Source organism: Bos taurus, chromosome 28, assembly GCF_002263795.3.
Source record: "Bos taurus isolate L1 Dominette 01449 registration number 42190680 breed Hereford chromosome 28, ARS-UCD2.0, whole genome shotgun sequence".
NCBI lineage: Eukaryota > Metazoa > Chordata > Mammalia > Artiodactyla > Bovidae > Bos > Bos taurus.
The window spans coordinates 30,970,015-30,989,467 of NC_037355.1; the positions used below are offsets into that span (position 1 = coordinate 30,970,015).

At 44.6% G+C, this 19,453-nt stretch overlaps 2 protein-coding genes across 3 annotated transcripts; one reads left to right on the plus strand and one right to left on the minus strand.

Annotated features, from left to right (window-relative positions):
* Window positions 1-381: 381 nt before the first annotated feature.
* VDAC2 (voltage dependent anion channel 2) lies at window positions 382-14,653 on the plus strand. Of its 2 annotated transcripts, NM_174486.3 has the most exons (10): window positions 382-475; window positions 679-733; window positions 1,805-1,873; window positions 2,680-2,729; window positions 6,508-6,660; window positions 6,757-6,809; window positions 7,837-8,064; window positions 9,019-9,169; window positions 12,799-12,856; window positions 14,092-14,653. In NM_174486.3, the coding sequence occupies exons 2-10, from the start codon at window positions 703-705 to the stop codon at window positions 14,181-14,183; spliced, it is 885 nt and encodes a 294-aa protein (NP_776911.2). In that variant the 5' UTR covers window positions 382-475; window positions 679-702; the 3' UTR covers window positions 14,184-14,653. The 2 variants fall into 2 exon arrangements, with proteins under 2 accessions (NP_776911.2, XP_059738416.1); XM_059882433.1 differs by lacking the exons at window positions 382-475; window positions 679-733 and adding an exon at window positions 1,125-1,242 and having other exon boundaries at window positions 14,092-14,482.
* A 2,142-nt stretch (window positions 14,654-16,795) lies between these two features.
* On the minus strand, window positions 16,796-18,873 carry COMTD1 (catechol-O-methyltransferase domain containing 1). The gene is given in 7 exon segments (NM_001105368.2): window positions 16,796-17,047; window positions 17,295-17,428; window positions 17,681-17,735; window positions 17,834-17,952; window positions 18,041-18,146; window positions 18,390-18,517; window positions 18,664-18,873. Coding segments are annotated over 7 exon segments (789 nt in total). The 5' UTR covers window positions 18,758-18,873; the 3' UTR covers window positions 16,796-16,894.
* Between the last annotated feature and the right edge of the window lie 580 nt (window positions 18,874-19,453).

Sequence of the window (19,453 nt, forward strand, 5' to 3'; positions counted from 1 at the left end):
GCAGGCACGCGCCTGACGCCCCGCCCTGCCCGTGACGTGCGCGCGCGGGGCCTCCACCCCATCCCCCGCCGCGCGTTACCCCCCGCGCTGCCTCCGCCGTTCCCCGCCCCCTCGACTCTGGGGCTGCCCTCGTCGCTGCCTGACCCAAGGTCCGGCAGCTTTTACTTTTCCGGCCCCCGCTGAGGGACCGAGGCGGCCCACCCCAGGGGAACGGGTGCGCTCGGGACGCGTGGTCGTTTCGGAGCAGGTTGGAGTGAGCAGGGGGCGGCGCTGCGGGGACAGGCGCGGCGGGCAGCCCCAGGGGCAGCGGCAGGGTCCTGGCGGGGGGAGGACAGGGTTGCGGCGGGCGGAACGGTGTCTCCTTCACTTCGCCCTCCAGCCGCGGCAGCTGCAGCCCGACGCCGAGCGAACTGAACGGCCTCAGCTGCTAGCGGAGCGGCAGCGGCGCCTTCCCTTCCCCCCCGGAGACCACCAGGTACCACCACGCCCGCCTCACTCGGACCCTGGGCCTAGGCCCTGGCGGCCAAGCAAGACGCCTGAGTCGGACTCGGGGTCGGCCCTGACTCCCTAAGATGGCCGCGCTGCCCCGCGGCCCCTTTTCCCGATATCTGAGACCCCCTTCTGGCCCCTTGATTCGCTTTTGACCCCCGCTGACCGCACTTCTTGTCCCTCCCTCAGATCACCTCTCCCCACGGCCTCGCCATGGCGACCTACGGACAGAACTGCGCGCGGCGTAAGTCGAGCGGGGTTCTCTGCGGGGTGGGGCGCCGGTGTCCCGGCAGCCGAAGCCTGTTGACCAGAAAACCGCAGCTTCTTTCCTTGTATGCTTTCCAAGGGCTTGTAAACTCACCCCTTTCGGTAGCCAGTCCACTGTCTGACTTTCCTGGCTCTGCGGAGGAGGGTGTGAGTGGCACGGATTTTGGGTAGGGGGACTAGGCCTGGGGAGTTGGTCTGTGGCCCCATTCACCTTCAGTTTTTGGACGTGCATTTGATGAACTCAGAAGCAAAAAGTTATTTGTCAGATTCAGCCTTTGGAGGATTGGGCCGGTCACTTTTTTAGAGGAAGTAGTAACCACCCTTCTGAGAGCGCAAGGTCATTACATGTGCTCCTAAGGGCGTGGACGCGCTGTGTAGAATGAATGAGCTGGTGTGGCGAGCTCAGATTGCTTGCCCTTAAGCCTCATAGCATTGGCCGAGGACTTGAGTGTCATATTAATATGTTTAAAGTGTATTGGATGTTTAGTTGATGCAGAAGCTTGAGTTAAACATATATAGCTGCATTTTTTTAAGTTCCAGTGTTTAGGTTGCCCAAATGTGAATTACTTTTCTCTTTCCATTCTAGAATATTGCTTTGGCCTCAGTGTGGATACTAAAGGATAAATGGGGGAGGGAAGGGGACATGTGTTAGTATTTTATTTTAACTCATTTGGTTAAATTGGCCCATTCCAGTGAATTTGGGCAGATACATCTTTACGTATAGGTATATATGTGTATGTGTTCGATTTTTTGTACTAGTCCCTTCCTAGGAAGTGAGGTTATAAACACTGAAAATTTAGGAATAGAAAGTCTGGAGGGAGTTTCTCAAGTTTGTATAGTTACTTAACTGTTATTATCCATTTTAGAAATAAGCCTTTGGTGCTGATATCTCGCTTATGGAGTTTTATTGTCGTTTTATTGTAGCTTCTAGTGATTTCAAAAACCAAGTTGGCCTGCTTGGATTTAATGATAGCAGTGGGTCCTAAGCTAGTTTTTGGGCAGACTGGGAGAACAAGGACATTAACACAGGAATGTTTCTTTCCACCAGCAATGTGTATTCCTCCATCATATGCTGACCTTGGCAAAGCTGCCAGAGATATATTCAACAAAGGATTTGGTAAGAACTGTTTAAAAAATTCTAGAAAATGTGTAAGTTTGTACTGCTTGGTGAAATGAATAATTTCTTCAGATAACTTTCCTGGTGAAAGAGTACCGTAAGAGTCTACATTCCCCCTCCATCCCAGTTTTCTCCATTTTTTCATTCTTTAGTTCAAGAAATTTACCTTTAAGGGAAAAAAAAAAAATTATGCTTTTATTTACTTTGAATGATACAGTTTAGGCCTTGGTTGACTAGAATTATGTGTTTGTTTTTTTTTGTTTTTTACTGTTTTTGGCTTTTATGGTGGTGACTTCTGAAGGATTATGGGGTTTTTCAAATAAATTTGGATTTTCTTGAAGATTTTGTTTCATACCCCACCCTCCCTATCCTTTTAGCTCTTTTTGAAGTTGTTTAGATTATTAATCCCAAAATGCAGTATGCCTTTAGGACAAATGTTGTAAATGCCTGTATTATAAGTTGTTGACAATTCTCGTATTTAAATTGAATCGATTGTCTGATCTGATATTTAGGTTTGAAAAGCTTTCTTTAGTACATGCTTTGTTAAAAATGATTTGAAAGCCTTTTTGAGGATGGGTGCCAAATACACATTGACACACTAGGCAGAGCTTCCTGGAGATGTTCTGTCCTTTGCATGTTAGTTTATAGAATAATTAAAATTGTTTTCATTTAGATACTGTGTATTAACACATATTTATCTTCCTGTAAATATGTGAACTTTTTCTTTTTTAATGTAGAGTCAGCCATTGGTATGCATCTTATTGTACAAAAGAATCATTTTGTTCTTCTTTGCTTTCTACTTGAAGGTTTTGGGTTGGTGAAACTGGATGTGAAAACAAAGTCGTGCAGCGGCGTGGTGAGTGTTGGGCATTTGATAAGTTCTGACAAACTTTTATGTAACTTCAACACATAAAATAGTCATAACTGAAAGATGTCTACCCATTTTATTTTAAAGAAGAGGCAAAAGATAATTTCATTTCAAGAGAATTTTATCTTGATTTATTTTGGCTTTAGATATGATTTCTGATTTTCATGTGTTTAGCCATGCACAAGAAATTCAGAAAAGACACTTAGTCTTGTGGTATTCTGTTTACTCAGTAAGATTGCAAGCTTGAAGGTAGGAAACTTGTTAAACTTTTTTGTAGCCCATTTAATACCTTTGAAAAGCCTTCAGGGGGACTTCATGATGGTCCAATGGCTGAAACTTCATGTCTGCAGTGCAGGGGGCCTGGGTTTGATCCCTGGTCAGGGAACTAGATCCCACATGGTACAATTAAAGGATTCTGCATGCTGTAACCAAAAAGAGGATGTTGTATGCTGCAGCTGAGACGCAACACAGGCAAATGAATAGATAAATAAATATCTTTTGAAAAAAGGAAAAATACTTAAGAGTCCTGGGCATAAAAATATTCAATAACTCTTAATTTGGGTGTACTGATTATTTATATAATGGTCATAATCTAGCAGCCCTCCTTGGGGGGAAATTTCCAGTTGTATTTTGTGAATTTAGAGAGTCTTAAATTTGAGTATTTTTAAAGAGGTTAATATTTTGATATTTGTATGTCTTAATTCTGCTTAACAAACTCCCTCAAAGAGAGTAAAGTAAAATTAAATTTTGTGCAATTTTTTTTTCTCCTAAAATTTTTTGAGATTCTTTAGGGGATGGGTATAGTGTGTGCATATTGGATGTTATTTATTTAGATAAATTCTTTCTGTAGTTAACTCCCTTAATGTATGCAATTGGTATTTACGTAAATTAATAATTTTGTAGTTTCTTAATGCCTAGATTTGGATTTCTGGGGTTTTATATTGGTCACATCTGTTTGGTTTCTTTGGTCAGAAAGGAAGCCTGAGTATTCAGTGTGGGTGAGTGACTTACTAGCCCAGGGGAACAGGTTACAGAAAGCAGTGACTTGGTGTTTGTGTGTGTTCACTCTTCTAACTTGTTGGCCCCTTTTAAACAAGTTACTGAAACACAAAAGCCCTTCTTAAAAAAAGTAGAAGATTCAGTTCTAGTGTTTAAAATTGTACTTGCTGGCTGAAGGGACAAAATCAACTTTAAACTGGGGAATAATCAGAGCAGTATATCTAGTACTAGATTGTTTGATAAATCAAAATCTTTGTTTGAAAAGAAAGGCTTATTGTGGACAGGAATTTTATGAAATTAGACTTAAGAACATGAAGGGTTTAGAGAAGCCTGATGAGATACAGTATGTTTTAATTTACATTTAATGTATGTAATTCAAAAACATACTGATCTTAAAATAGGTACCTGGCCCCAAGTAGTCCCATTAATGCCTAGTTCTGTTTTCTCACCTGCATTGCAAAGATGTCTAGGTTACCCCAGAATGTAGACGCCTAAGTGTCTTCATGAGGAGTGAAAGATATAAGCTCTACTGGTGGTGTCATCTGACCCAATTCTGGTCCCAGATCATAGTGTGATCTTCATTTTATGTCTTGAGCACTCCTAGACATGTACTCAGCATGAATATACATATAGACATAGCTCAGTCTATGGGCTATTGGGTGGGACCTCAAGAATCATTAATCATTGTCACTCAGGGTTAAGAATAGATATTTCATACATACTTACATTTCAAGTATCTGTTAGAACACAGCTCCATATATTTTATATTGTTTTAATCATTCCTTTTGTGTTCAGTTCAGTCGTGTCCGACTCTTTGCGACCCCATGAACTGCAGCACACCAGGCCTCCCTGTCCATCACCAACTCCCGGAGTCCACCCAAACCCATGTCAGTTGAGTCAATGATGCCCTCCAACCATCTCATCCTCTGTCGTCCCCTTTTCCTCCTGCCCTCACTCTTTCCCAGCATCAGGGTCTTTTCAAATGAGTCAGCTCATTACATCAGGTGGCCAAACTATTGGGAGTTTCAGCTTCAACATCAGTCCTTCCAGTGAACACCCAGGACTGATCTTTAGGATGGACTGGTTGGATCTCCTGCAATCCAAGGGGCTCTCAAGAGTCTTCTCCAACACCACAGTTCAAAAGGATCAATTCTTCTGCACTCAGCTTTCTTTAGCGTCCAACTCTCACATCCATACATGAGCACTGGAAAAACCATAGCCTTGACCAGACGGACCTTTGTTGACAAAGTAATGTCTCTGCTTTTTAATATCCTTTTGTGTAGAGCACATGAAAATATGCAAAACTTTGACAAAATCAGACCCATTTAATCCTCCAGAGGTAGGAGGTTTAAACTTTTTAAAGTTGTGGTAACTGAGACCCGGAAAAGTGTCTTCCGTAGTGTTACTCATTTAGTAAATGCCAGCCAGAACTTGATATCAGGACTCCTAATTTTATATCCAGTGTTCTTGCTAACACAATCTGGTGCATTTTACTATGGGCATTGAGTGCCAAGCTTTAACTCAGTTTCTATTGATGAAAGCATGTAATTTCAGGAGATAGTATGTAAGACTCTTATGTAGTATATATGACCTAAGGAATTGAGTCTGTGTCACTGCAGAGCAGCAGTTACACAATTGATGTTTTGTAAGTGAAAGATGATTGGTCTTTTCTCCTATGGATATAGTTTTGGATATTTCCGCATTCTGCAAGTATCACAATTTCAGGTTGAAATTCTCTTCTTATCTCTAAAAAGTTTATTATCAGCCATTTTTAAATTTGGCTTTCCCATATAGAGTATAACATTGGTAGTCAAATTAGAACCCTCAAGGCATTTTAATATTTTATCTGGGAAGAGTTCAACTGCTTGCCTGTATACTGAGCTCATAAAGATTAGATTTCTGGATTATCTGTAGCAGATTTTAAATTTCAGATAAGCTCTTTCCATTTTATACCTTCCTTTTCAGTTGGTATACAGTTAGGGATTGGCAAGTTATTTATATTTGCTACAAACAGAAGATTATGTGATATATTTTAAATCAGTCACTGCACAGATTTTTCTTTACTGATTATCTGTTCTACAGAGTATAGTTCATATTATGGATGATATGAACCAGTTACAAGGAATTTCCTGCCACCAATTTTTTTTTTATTGAAAATGTGAAAGATGATTGGAAAGACGTAGAACCTGAAGAAGACTATGTCAGAAAAACCGAATATTGAGGTTACCAAAGAATTAAAAACTTTGTGTCATATATTCTTTCAGTGGAGTGCTTTTCCTTTTAGGGGTTTTCAGGGACCATTTCATAGTAAATTGTGTGTAAACTGATTTTAATGGAGGGAGTCTATGATTAGCCATACTGACCTATTTAGTGTTTCATTGAATATTGGGTAGATTGGAAGCAGTTCTAAAATACCCATTCACTATCCCTCTCCCCGCACTGATTTTTTTTTTTTTTTTGAAACTCAGAATCACTTAAGCAGAAATTTCCTTAAAAACTTTATAGTTTGTTGTTCACTTGAGAATCATATTCCAGTAACTTTTGATTCGTTGGTTGAAAATGTCAGCAGTAACAAGATGGTAGTCAGTAATTAACAGGCTAGTTTGTCATTCTTGTATTTACTCAGTAGCAGAGGGTTAGGAGTGTTTGGGAAGCTAGAAAAAGGTATTAGTGAATTACTAAGGGTTTCAGTGGATTTGTGTAAGTTAGAAAGTATATTATTGTAGGCTTACAAGAAAGTTTCTGAACTTTTTTATTGTCTTGTTAGGAATTCTCAACATCTGGTTCATCTAATACAGACACTGGTAAAGTTACTGGGACCTTGGAGACCAAATATAAATGGTGTGAGTATGGTCTGACTTTCACAGAAAAGTGGAACACTGATAACACTCTGGGAACAGAAATCGCTATTGAAGACCAGGTAACATTTTGAAAATGTGCTTTAGTATTAATTATTTTATTTTTGTGTTTCAAAAAGGAAATAAACTGAAAAAAAATTGTTTTTCTCTTGAAATAGATTTGCCAAGGTTTGAAACTGACATTTGATACCACCTTTTCGCCAAACACAGGGTAAGCATGGGCATTTTTATCTGCTTTAAGTTTAAAGCTTTCTTTGGTGTATTTAAGGAAGGTACACATTCAGGTGCCGTGTGTTGGCAAGTTTCTGTTTTTGCCTTTGGAGCATGAGCAGTATGGTTCTTGGCTTGCCTTCAGCTATTTGCCTTTTATCACTGTGGCACTAACTTGGAATGAACATTTTTTTTTAATAGGTTTTTGTGACTGATAGCAGCTCTGCAAAGCATTCTTCCTATAGTGGTGGCAGTCTAGTCACCCCAAGTGCCTTTGGCTTTTAGTTCATTGAGCTGTGGGTTTTTTTTTTCTTTTTTTAGCCTCTTATGATTATCTTGCTACCTGTTTGGAGGCATACCTTAGAGATACTGGAAGTTTGGTTCCAGATCATCGTAGTAAAGTGAATATTGTGAAAAAGCAAGTCTTCCAGATTTTCTAGTTTCCCAGTGCATATAAAAGTTGCATTTACACTAGAATATTGACTAGTAAGTGTAAAATAGCATTATGTTGGGGGAAAAACAATATACATACCTTAATTTGGATGGCATCACTGACTTGATGGACTTGAGTTTGAAGAAAGCCTGGCATGCTGCAGTCCATGGGGTCGCAAAGAGTCAGACGTGACTGAGTGACTGAACTGATACCTTAATTAAAAAATACTTAAAATGCCAACCTTCGTCTGAGCCTTCAGTAGTAACATCAAAAGATCAGTGACCACAGATCACTGTTACAAAGATAGTAATAATAAAAATGTTTGAAATGTGAGAATTACCAAAACGTGACACAGAGGCACAAAGCGAACAGATGCTGTTGGAAAAAACACCAACAGATTTGCTTGATGCAGGGTTGCTGTAAACCCTTAATTTTCGTGTGTGTGGGGAAGTACTATAAAGTGAACTTCAATAAAACAATGAAGTATGTCTCTACTCCCCATTATAGTGAGATTGATTTAAATCTATTTTGTACCCTCTGTCTATAAATCTGTTTTTACTGGCATCAGTTTTAAGTCAGTTTGTTCTTTTTCTAGAAAGAAAAGTGGTAAAATCAAGTCTTCTTACAAGAGGGAATGTATAAACCTCGGTTGTGATGTTGACTTTGATTTTGCTGGGCCTGCAATCCATGGTTCGGCTGTCTTCGGTTATGAGGGCTGGCTTGCTGGGTACCAGATGACCTTTGACAGTGCCAAATCAAAGCTGACAAGGAATAACTTTGCAGTGGGCTACAGGACTGGGGACTTCCAGCTACACACTAATGTGTGAGTATTTCTTTTTTGGGATATTATGATGTGGGACCTCAGAGTGGTGTTGATGTCCAAAAAAGATCATCTTTGGGCATTTCTTGAGTGCCCTCTCAGAAGTGTATAGAAATGTTACTCTGTATAAAAATGTTACTCTGAATTTTTTTGCTGAGAGAGTAAAGTAAATGTTCATTTCACATGAGGCTTGATGTGCTTGGGAGTTTTGGAAGAGGCTAAGACGGGTTCTCCTTGGTGGTCTACTGGTTAGAATTTGGCGCTTTCAGTGCCATGGCCTGAGTTCAGTCCCTGGGCGGGGAACTGAGATGCCACGAGCTGCACAGTGTGGCCAGGGAAAAAAGCTAAGATTCTGCCGATTGTACTGGTGCTTCCATGTGATTGTCTGTGATGCGTAAGGTGCTCGTTTGACAGGATTGCCTAAAGTGTATAGAGTTTTTTCTTAACCCAAAGTAAATGGATATGTGGAAAGGACTTAAAGAATTCTTTCCCTTACAAAAATGATGCATTGGTGTGTAACAGAAGTAAAAGAAGAAAACCAGAATTGTCCATAATCCCACCACCTAGATATATAATTTTTGTTAACTACTAATGCTTTGATGTTTCACCTTTTTATATGTGTGTATATAAAATACATGCCAGAAAGACTGTTTCATAACCTTCTGCACTACGTTCATGTATCACGATCATTTTCCTGTAGCGTTATGTATTCTTAGTGATTGTTCGTGTTATGTATTCTTAGTGATTGTTCGTGGCTGCGTGGTAATTCTGCTGAATGGATATACCATGATTTATTTGACCAATTCATGTTTTTAAAACTTGAAAGTTTTTAGTGAAACACTAGAGACCCATGTAAGCAATGGCTTCTATTTAAATGTAATGCTATAGTGTCAGCCATGTGCCTTAGACATTATTACGTCGTCTGGTCTAGATTGACTAATTTAAAATATCTCATAGCAATGATGGTACAGAATTTGGAGGATCAATTTATCAGAAAGTATGTGAAGATCTTGACACTTCAGTAAACCTTGCTTGGACATCAGGAACCAACTGCACTCGCTTTGGAATTGCAGCTAAATATCAACTGGATCCCACTGCTTCCATTTCTGTAAGTACTCTTGTGGGCTTAGAATGGGATTTTCATTGTGGGACTTAATCTTTGGGTCTATTAGATTGTGTTGAAAATTGTAACTGTGGTTGGAAATTGTAATTGTGAACCACAGTTTATACACAGATTGAGATTAGAGCTTGGAATGCTGGTGTTCTGTGGAGATAGTGTTAGATGTTTGCTATCCAGGCCACAGGAGTGTGTTTTAATTAACCTCCAAGCTACTGAAGTAGTACGAAAAGTGAAACTGTTGGTCGCTCATTCGTGTCTGACCCTCTTCGACCCTGTGGACTGTAGCCCGTCAGGCCCTTTGTCCATGGGATTCTCCAGGCAAGAATACTGTTGCCGTTCCTTTCTCGAGGGCATCTTCCCGACCCAGGAATTAAACCCAGAACTCCTGCATTGCAGGCAGATTCTTTACCGTCTGAGCCACCTGGGAAGCCCACTGAAATACTATAGATGATAACTGTGAGCCCCAATCCTGTCCAGGCCCAGGGAAGCCAATGTTTTGGGCCCTGGGCAGTTCTCATTCTTGCTGGGAACTAATAGTATTATGTTACTTTGTGTCTGACTTTAATGGTTTACAAAATATCTTCTGATTTGATCTCAGCAGCCAGTAGTACACATGCTGTTTTGCAGGTGAAAAAGCTAAAGCTTGGAGAGGAGAAGGACTTAGTCCACTGCTAGGGAGGGAAGGAAGTAAGGATAGTCCAGGACTGGACATGCAAGTCTTTCAGTTTCCCTCCTGTCTAGGGTGTCCAGGTAGCTCATTTTGCTTTGCCTGGGACTATCCCAGCGTTAGCACTGGAAGTCCTACAGAAACTTCCTCCCCTTTCCCTCAGGTTAATTGAGTTGCATGGCCACCCTAGTCCTGTCCTTGGACATTTTCTGCTGTTTCTTCCTTCAGTCATAGTGGATTGTGGTAGGAGGGAGTGCAGTGTCTGAGGGTATGCAGCACCGGCTCCAATGTCAGGCAGATCAGTAACTATTCTGTGTGTTGGTTGGTTACAGGTCAGGCACTGTTTTTGCTGGAATGAGAATTAAACCTTCATGAGAGTTACTTCTGTTACATAAAATGATCTTCATTCCTGGGGACAATATGTTTTAATAGTTTAGGTAATTAAGTTTTAACCCCATTCTTGTTTCTTAGCAGAGTTGTTATCAGAGAGAATGAGAAGCACCCAGAATGCTTTTCCCATTGGCAAAACAGTGATTCATTTATTTTCCCCTTCTCTGTTTCTAACTACACCTTAGCAGTAAAACCCTCAGGATCCACACTATACTGTGGTAGCTGCATTGCTGTTCTTTTCAAATGTATGTTTCTGGCACCCTCACAGGTTCAATACCAGCAGAAGATGCAACTTTCAGTCTAAAATGGGAAGAATGCAGCTTGGGACTTGTGTTTCAGTGAATGACTTCTGAGGATTAATTTGGAAATGTATTTAGCATATCCCACCTAAGTTGTGCTGCTGTTACTATAATCAAGCATCACCCTTGAAGCCTTGCATAATGCTCCATCAGTTTTGTGGTTGATTCCTGAAATAGTAGGAGCTGTTTTATTGTCTGGGCTCTTGATTTGTTTGGCAGGCTTCCCAAGAGGCGCAGTGGTAAAGAATCGCCTGCTAATGCAGGAGACGCAAGTTTGACCCCTGGGTTGTGAAGACCCTCTGAAGAAGGGAAGGGCAACCCACTCCAGTATTCTTACCTAGAAAAATTCCGTGGACTGAGGAGCTGGGCGGGCTGCAGTTCACAGGGTCACAAACAGTTGGACGTGACTGAACTACTCAGCACCCTTGATTCGTTTGGTGCAAGATGGTTACTTGTGCGCATTTCTGCCTTAGATAACTAACTCACGTGGTCATCGGAGGCTCGTGAAGACTTGGCTATAGCGCCAAGTGAGCACAAGTGTCGTTTATGTGATTTTTGCCTGTATGTCAAGCTCTGCTTGTTGCTACCTTTTTGTTTCCATAGCGCTCAAAATGCTGAAGAGCAAAGGTACCTGCCTAGGCAGCCTAGGCCATGGAGATTGGGATGAGATGATCCCATTACAGCCATAGGCCTCTGGTGTGGCTTAATGGTCTTAGAAATGGGAAAGAATGGAGCTAGAAGCTTCTGACCATGTCTTGCTCTCCAGAATTCCTCGTAGCCTTTGAAAGTCTGTGACTAAAATCCTAAAATAGTGGAATTGTACAGGGAGGGTAGGGATCTGGACTGGTCAGCAGTGCTCCGTCAGAATATCTTCTGAAGCACAGTCTAGTTACATGCAGCCAGGACCCAGGTTTGTTCATGAGAGGTGTAGGAAAGTGAGGTAAAGAAGTTGTAGTCAGTCTGTTTCTTCAGAGGAAGTGCTTATCATTCGGAGATTTAGAACATGCATGGTTTAGATTCTTAAGGAAGACCCTTAAAAGTGGTGTGTGTCATAGTCACAAATTTATACACACGCCATATCGTGAAGGTGGTGTGTATGTCATGTTGTGTAGTTAGCCTGGTAAACTTCCATTACTCACATTCTGGTGTGGTTTTGTTGTGTTAGATTCAGCAAGAACAATTTTTATGCAAGTACTTAGGATTTTGAGCTCTGTAGACAATTTAGGGTCCTCAAAGATAGCAAGAGTTTTGTGTCCTGCTGACAATTTGAGTTTAGTAGATAAGAATTAAGTGGGGCCTGATTTTTGCTTCAGTTCAGTTCAGTTCAATTGCTTTGTTGTGTCCGGCTTTGCAACCCCATGGACTGCAGCACGCCAGGCTTCCCTCTCCATCACCAACTCCTGGAGCCTACTGAAACTCATGTCCATCACGTTGGTGATGCCATCCAACCATCTCGTCCTGTGTTGTCCTCTTCTCCCGACTTCAGTCTTTCCCAGCATCAGGGTCTTTCCCTATGAGTCAGTTCTTCACATCGGTGGCTGAAGTATTGGAGCTTCAGCATCAGTCCTTCCAATGAATATTCAGGACTGATTTCCTTTAGGATGGACTGGTTGGATCTCCTTGCAGTCCTTAGGACGCTCAAGAGTCTTCTCCAGCACCACAGTTCAAAAGCATCAATTCTTCGGCACTCAGCTTTCTTTAGAGTCCAACTCTCACATCATCACCTCCACCATAGTTTGGCCTAGGTCAAGCAACAGGGAGGGAACGCAGCCCCGCCCATCAGTAGAAAATTGGATTAAAGATTTACTGAACATGGCCCACCCATCAGAACAAAACCCAGTTTCCCCCCTCAGTCAGTCTCCTATCAGGAAGCTTCCATAAGCCTCTTATCCTTATCCATCAGAGGGCAGACAGAATGAAAACCACAATCACAGAAAACTAGTCAAACTGATCACATGGACCACAACAGCCTTGTCTAGCTCAAGAAAACTATGAGCCATGCCATGTAGGGCCACCCAAGATGGACAGGTTATGGCAGAGTTTTGACAAAATGTAGTCCACTGGAGAAGGGAACGGCAAACCAGTTCGGTATTCTTGCCTTGAACAGTATGAAAAGGTTTTTGCTTAACTTAATACAATATTAAACTATTATCTCACATGGAAAAGTGAACATGTCATGATTGCATGATAGGAAAATACCTAGGGCCTTTGTCTCTCCATTCAAAAATTTGTCTTACGTTTGTTTTTGCATTTTATCTTAGGCAAAAGTCAACAACTCTAGTTTAATTGGAGTGGGCTATACTCAGACTCTGAGGCCTGGTAAGTTTTAAGGATTGTTCTGATAGTATTTTCAAAATCACTTTTCATTTCTTAGCTTCTTTTGTAAACCTTGCAGACATACTGAAGAATTGACAGAAGTACAATGAACACATGTTTACCTTTTGCTATAATATTTTATTCTTTTTTTTGTTTAATGCTGGGCTATTTGGAAGTTGTAGCTATGACGACATTTCCCTAAATGGTTTAGCATGCCAACATTGTCCTTCATAGCACAAGACTGGTTACTTACTTTCTTGACTTGTGCCTGAAATGCCTTGTAGTAATTTTTATTTCTCCAGTCATTGTTCACTCATTGCTTTGGTTGTTTGATCTCTAGAGTCTCATTTACTTTACATAATAATTGGAGCCTTGCTTGTTTTCCAGAGCAGTACTTCTCTAATAAGGTGCCTGAATCACTTTGGGAATCTTACTAGAATCCATAGATCTGGGGCATGGGGTTCTGTCTTTCTAACACGCTCTTAGGTGATGCCGGTGTCACTGGCTCTTGAACCAGCATTTGATTAGCAAGGTTCTGAAGCACTTGCAGCCTTTCCCCCATACTTTGACTACTCTGAAACCTGAAGAAAAGAATGGTGCCATGAACACTCATCTTCCCTACACTGACCAGTTACTAACATTTACTGTGTGTTCTCTCTCCTTGTCTGTATACATAATCCTTGTCTCTTTTTTTTACCCACATATTCTTACAAATTAAATGTATATTTTGCAAACATACAGACACACCAGCCCTAGCATACATATGAGAGTAAGACATTTTTAACTGCATCGCTTTAAAGACATCATAACTATAGCACTGTTTTCATAGGTAAAGAAATGAACAGTTTAAAATAATACCTAATATATAGTCAATGTGCACATCTCCCTACTTGTCCCAGAATGTGTCTTAATTGTAGCTTTTCCTTTCCTGGGGTCCAAATTGTCTTTTAGTCTGGATAGTGCATTGAACATGATTGTGTTTTCTAGAGCTATTTTGAGTTGGTTTTTTTTTTTCCTGTTTGAGCTTTATTAACATTTTTATGCTCTGTGACTTGATGCTTTCCTTGCTCAGGATCGTGCCAAATGAATTGCCTGGTCTATCAGGTATCCCAAGTGCCCTCTGGTGGTTGGCACTGTAGGTCAGCTGACAAGCTGAGAAAAAGTGACAGGCTGTGAGGTGACTGCTGACTCCCATGAGGTGTTGCAGGTACATGATGGTTGTCTGCTTTTGTTTACAGGTGTGAAGCTTACACTGTCTGCCCTGGTAGACGGGAAGAGCATTAATGCTGGAGGCCACAAACTTGGGCTTGCCCTGGAATTGGAGGCTTAATTCAGCTGAAAGAAACCTCTGGAAATGGGTATCAGAAGATTTGGCCTTAATATATTTCCAGTGTGACCAGCAGGCTTCCCCACCCCACCCCCCGAAGGTGATCAAAACAAAGGATGATCTAAACAAGAGCTGTATTTTAAATATTTAGACAGTTACTTGTTAGCTGGTTTCTAGTTCAATTGGTTGTCTATCTAGTTACCAATACTGCAGTCATGCAGTCACCTATACATTATTTAAATGTATTTAACTGTTAAATGCGCTACCCACCAATAATGAAATAGACATTTATGAAAACTGTGCAGCTGTGTGCATGTTTGTTTTTATGCTCCTTTTAACGTTGAATATTGCCGTTGAATGAGATGGATCAGTGGATGTCTTAAGGTTAAAATTTTTTGTTATATTCAACCATCATTAGAACTACTTTTGGTATCCTGAAACATTACAAATTATGAATAAAATGAGTATACGTTATTAATGACTCCAAGTATTTGCAGAGTTAAAAACTTGGCAGCTAGGGTCAAATATTCCTGGTAGGATATCTAGCTAGTACTTTATTTTTCCAGTGAGCATTTATTTTGCTCTTTTTATAAATATGTGCCACAGAGTCCTCTGACCCGAGAATAACTCCATAAAATGTTTAGACTACAGTAAAATAAGAATATAGATGACTTCATGTCTTCAGTTTGTAAATTTGTATAAAATTACATTGGATCCTTAATAACTCCAGGAAGGATTAGTGAGTAAGTGATGAAGAGAAATGAAGGGATGGTGCTGAAGGTTGTATATACACACCATACCCCTTTGGGCTACTGCTATGGAAATGATCCAGGCCCTCGTTAGGTGGGATGGGACTGGGTATAGGGAAGTGGAATAGGGAGTAGACAGTGTCAGTACCCAGACAGTCTGTATGGGCCCCAGTGAGAGGTCTAACTCATTTCTTTCCAGGTAGACACTGAAAAGCTTGGGCCTAAGTTTGTGAGCAGAGTGGCTTCAAGCTAGGTGGCCATTGGCCTTAATCTGAACTTGAACTGAATGATAGCAATTAATAGATGATTCTGGTTGGAAAAGTAGGAAGGGGGAGTTTTGATGGGAGGAGAGTTGGAACAGTATCATTGAAGGTTAGAGAAGAGTTTTGTTCAACACATTCATAATACTAGATCTGTGGCATAGTTTGTAGACAGAGAACAAATAAGAAAATGTAGTACTTGGACTCATTATCCAAAAGTGATACATGCTGAAAATTTCTAGGTCAAGAAGAATCGGTAAGAGAAACCCAGATAAGCTGTCCACACAGATGGAATGTGGGGCACAAAGATCCCTCTGATTTTACTGTTTGTCTTAAGGGACTGGCTGGAGTGCCCCACTGTATAAGACACACTTAATGGTAGTAAGTTGGGATTTGAACCAGTCTATTTTGAGTCATGCAGGACCTGTTGCTAGGAAGGAAGGAAAACAAGAAAAGATGTCTGCAAGCTAGGTGTGAAAGTGTCTGTACTTAAGAGTAGAATGGACCTGTTCACTCATGTGCATCCTAGTATGCTTTTATGATCGGGAGAGAGGGAAACAGGTTTTCAACCAGGTTCCTGAGGGTTGTCTGAAATGCAGGGTATATCCGAGACGCCAAAGGGTTATGAAAGTTGTCAGCTGTGAGCTCATGGGGCTCCTGTGGCCTTGGTTCTGGCCTCTTCCAGGTTTCCTTCTACTTCAGGGCTACTGTGGTGGCAAAACCTAATTGTATTCTAGGCTGATGCTATTTCTGCCTGAAGCCTGAGGCAGTTTTAGTGGAAAGAACACTTCATATATGAGCCTGATCTTCATTTCTGGTGTAGAGGTAAGATCTTCCTACAGACTGGGGAGGTGTAAACAGGTTTAAACCAGAAGAATGAAGCACCTCCCCTCCCCTCCCCACCCTCAGCTTACATAGGCTTAAAGAAAACCTAACATTCTCTTTGTCTCCCTCTGGGGAACTTGTTAAAAATTGCTTCCTACCTGTTGGACTGTCTGCTTCACACCTCTGGCCACTGATCCCATGTCTCATGTTCCCAGGACTTCTGGGGAGGACAGAATGTATATACTCCAGTCAACACTGAGGTCCTCAGTCAAGGGGCCTGGTCCCAGGTGGTGGTGACTATGGCCTCCACTGCACAGGTGAAGCCAGGTGGTTTTGTGAGGACGTGGGCCCGTGGCCAGCAGAATTGGTGTAGCCTACAACAGTACCCAGTGCGAGGCCCCTTTCCTGCCGCCAGATGCCAGTTTGTTCTCCACTAGTGTCCTAGCTTCAGTGAACAGTAACTTCACTCGTTTGCTTCTCTTAGGAAGAGATGTAAAGAGGGAGTCCAAGAGGCCTCTACCAATCTTCCAGCCCTTCGGTCCCCTGGAGGTAAATCTCCACAGGGATCTGGGGTTTCTAACCAGTTAGTTACATGTGGGTGGGTCAGTTAAAACTTAGTATCTTGCCTCCAGTCAGCTGGAAGCTCCTGTGGTCAGGCCACAGCCCCCTAGTGCCAGCGGGTCCTCTGGAGTATGCCAGGGAGGGGATGAATGTCTGGCCAAAGGTTCCCTTTTGGCGAAGAAGTGGCTTTCCCTCCCTGCACCACTGAAGCACAAGAAGATCGTGTCCCAGGCCTCACTTTATTGTCAGATTCAAAGCAGGCGTGTAATGGCTGGGTTCTCAGGGCCCCTCCCTTGATGCCACTCACTAGGGACCAGCCCTAGATCTTGAAGGCTAAGGTGAGGCCGTCGCCCAGGGGCAGGAGGCTGATGTGGACCCTGGCATCCCGCAGAATGCGCTCGTTCAGGTTTCGTACACACTGGGCCGCCTTGTCCTGTGGTTTAGGCTGCAACACCTCTCCTTGACACAGGACCTGCGGAGGGGCGGGGCATCGTGGGGGCGGGGCCTGGGGAGCCTGAGCAGGAGGCGGGGCGAGAGCTGGAGACCTCAGAACTGAGCAGGGCAGAATGGAAAGCCCGGGAACTCAGCTGGAATCCCTGGGGGAGGAGCTTAAGTGACTGTTCTGGGCAGGGCTTTGGAGCAACGGCGAGGAGAAGCCTGAGGAAAAGATGGACCCAGGCCAAGAGGGTCTCTTCTACCCCCCGGGGGCTGCCCCTTACACTGAGCACAGCGAGGACACCTCCGGGTCGCAGCAGCTGCAGACACCGCTCATAGTAGGCGGTACAGTTTTCCTTATCGGCGTCCACCACAGCGACGTCAAAGGTGCCGGCCTCACCTGCGGCCAGGAGCTCGTCTTGCGGGGGAGGAGGGGCAGAGGTGGCTGAGTCCGCAGGCCCCAGCAGCCAGCAGCCCCCGCCCAGGCCGGCCCAGGCGCTGTGGCCATTCAGGTACTCGAGGGCGCTGGCCTGCCACCCTGCGTGTGGCCGCGGACTGGGTGGCGGGGGGCTGTCACGCCCAAGCCCGCCTGGCGGACCGGGTCACTGGCTCACGCCGAGTGGTCCCATTAGGGAAATGGCGCCCAGGCCCTTTCCACTCCGTTGCTCACCCAGGGTCTCCAGGGCGGGCTTCAACCGAAGGTCGATTTTGTGCTCCTCTTCAGCCTGCAGGAGTGGGGTCAGAGTCAGCATGTCCCTTCTCCTGGAGCTGGGAGTGGTTGGGCTCCAGGGACCTGACGAGGGCTCAGGTGTGGGACACTTACCTGCCTCCACAGGGGACGCCCCAGCTCGGGGGGCCCTGCGTCCACCTCGCAGGTCACCACGCACCCAGCCGGGGGAAGGGCCAAGGCCAACGCTAGGGCTGAGTAGCCTGTGAAAGTGCCTGGGAAAATGGACACGGACAGGCTCAGACCAGAGTAGGATGACAGCCCGGTGACTCCAGTCCCCGGTGTCCCCGGCCGTGTGCCTACCCAGGTCCAGTGCCTTCTTAGCCTTGATGAGGCGAGCCAGGTTGGCCAAGAGCTGGGCCTGTTCGCGGGTCATCATGGAATCCCCCTGTGGCTGCTCCAGGGTCAGCTGCGTCGAGGAAGGAGAAGGTCGCACTAGCTCTGCCAGTCACCCCTCTGCGCCCCAAGTTTATAGTCCCAGGGGCGTGGCTGTGGGCGTGGCTCAAGGGCGGACCCTCCGAACGCTCACTGTGCCCGGCCTAGGGAGCCCGGAAGCCCAGAAAGGGACACTGCCGCAGCCCAAGGTCACACGGCCACGTGGGTGCCTCCCAGCCCAAGCTGGGCGCCCAGTCCCACTCTCGTCCCTGCTAACCAGCCGCAGGCTCCGCAGCGCCGGGTGCTCCCGTATGGAACGGCTCAGCAGATACTGCCACAGGGGGCTGTCCTCAGGCGGCAGCAGGCGCTTCTCTTGCCGGGATCGCCAAGGAGGGAACCATCTCCCTGCCGGGGAGGGGTGGTGCCGGGTCAGGGCCTGGGTCTCGAGTGCCAGGGGTTAGTTAGCCTCAGCCGCAGTCAGCCTCGCTTCTGCGCCCGCCCGCCTCCCCTCGAGGCCTTTGCCTAGGATACCGAAAGCCGGCGCTACTCACCCAGAAAGAGGCCGCTGGCGAAAGCAGCGCCCAGTGCGGCCGAGCCCAGGGCCAGCGCAGCGGGCACAGAGATTCGGGGTACTGGCTGGGTCATGGTGCGGGCCGGAGGCAGCTGGCGTCCAGGTTACTTGCGCTGGGGCTACTGGGACCGCCGCAAGACCCGCGGACCCTCGGGGCTCCGCCTTGCCGGGGCAGTGTCCTCGGAGCCGCGGTCTCGACCACCATCTGGCGGCCACATGGCCTTACTGCAAGCCCCCGCCCGAGGGGTTCTGGTGTCATCTGGTGGCCGTTTCAGCAACTGCGCCGGGCAGGGAGGAAGCACTACATCAGGTGTTTGGGTTTCTTCTTCCGACGCCAGAGGTCTAGAGGCCTAAGTCCCAGAGGAAAATTTGAAGTGGCTCAGATAGTAAAGAGTGTGCCTGCAATGCAGGAGACCCGGTTTCGATCCCTGGGTTGGGAAGATCCCCTGGAGAAGGAAATGGCAACCCACTCCAGTAATCTTGCCTGGAAAATCCCATGGATGTAGGAGCCTGGCAGGTACAGTTCATGAGGTCTCAGGGAGTCGGATTGAGCGACTCACTTTCACTTTCTGGCTATGCTTTTTCCTCATCGCTACCGTTTTTTTCTGAGAACCCCTTGGGGCATATGTGAGTGGGTGAGTAGACTGTCGGTATAATAGGATAGTAACAGGTACAAAATAATAGAAATTAAAGGAGCCCTGGAAGTGACTGAGAGAATCAAAGGAGGCCTCTTGGGGGAGGTCACCAAGGATGTCAGGTTGGAGGAGTGT

Coding starts and splice junctions, on each gene's coding strand:
- VDAC2 (XM_059882433.1), top strand. CDS start 1,140: ATGAGCTGGTGTGGCGAGCTCAGATTGCTTGCCCTTAAGCCTCATAGC. Junction 1,243..1,804: donor TAAAGTGTATTGGATGTTTA/GTTGATGCAGAA, acceptor TCTTTCCACCAG/CAATGTGTATTCCTCCATCA. Junction 6,661..6,756: donor AAATCGCTATTGAAGACCAG/GTAACATTTTGA, acceptor CTCTTGAAATAG/ATTTGCCAAGGTTTGAAACT.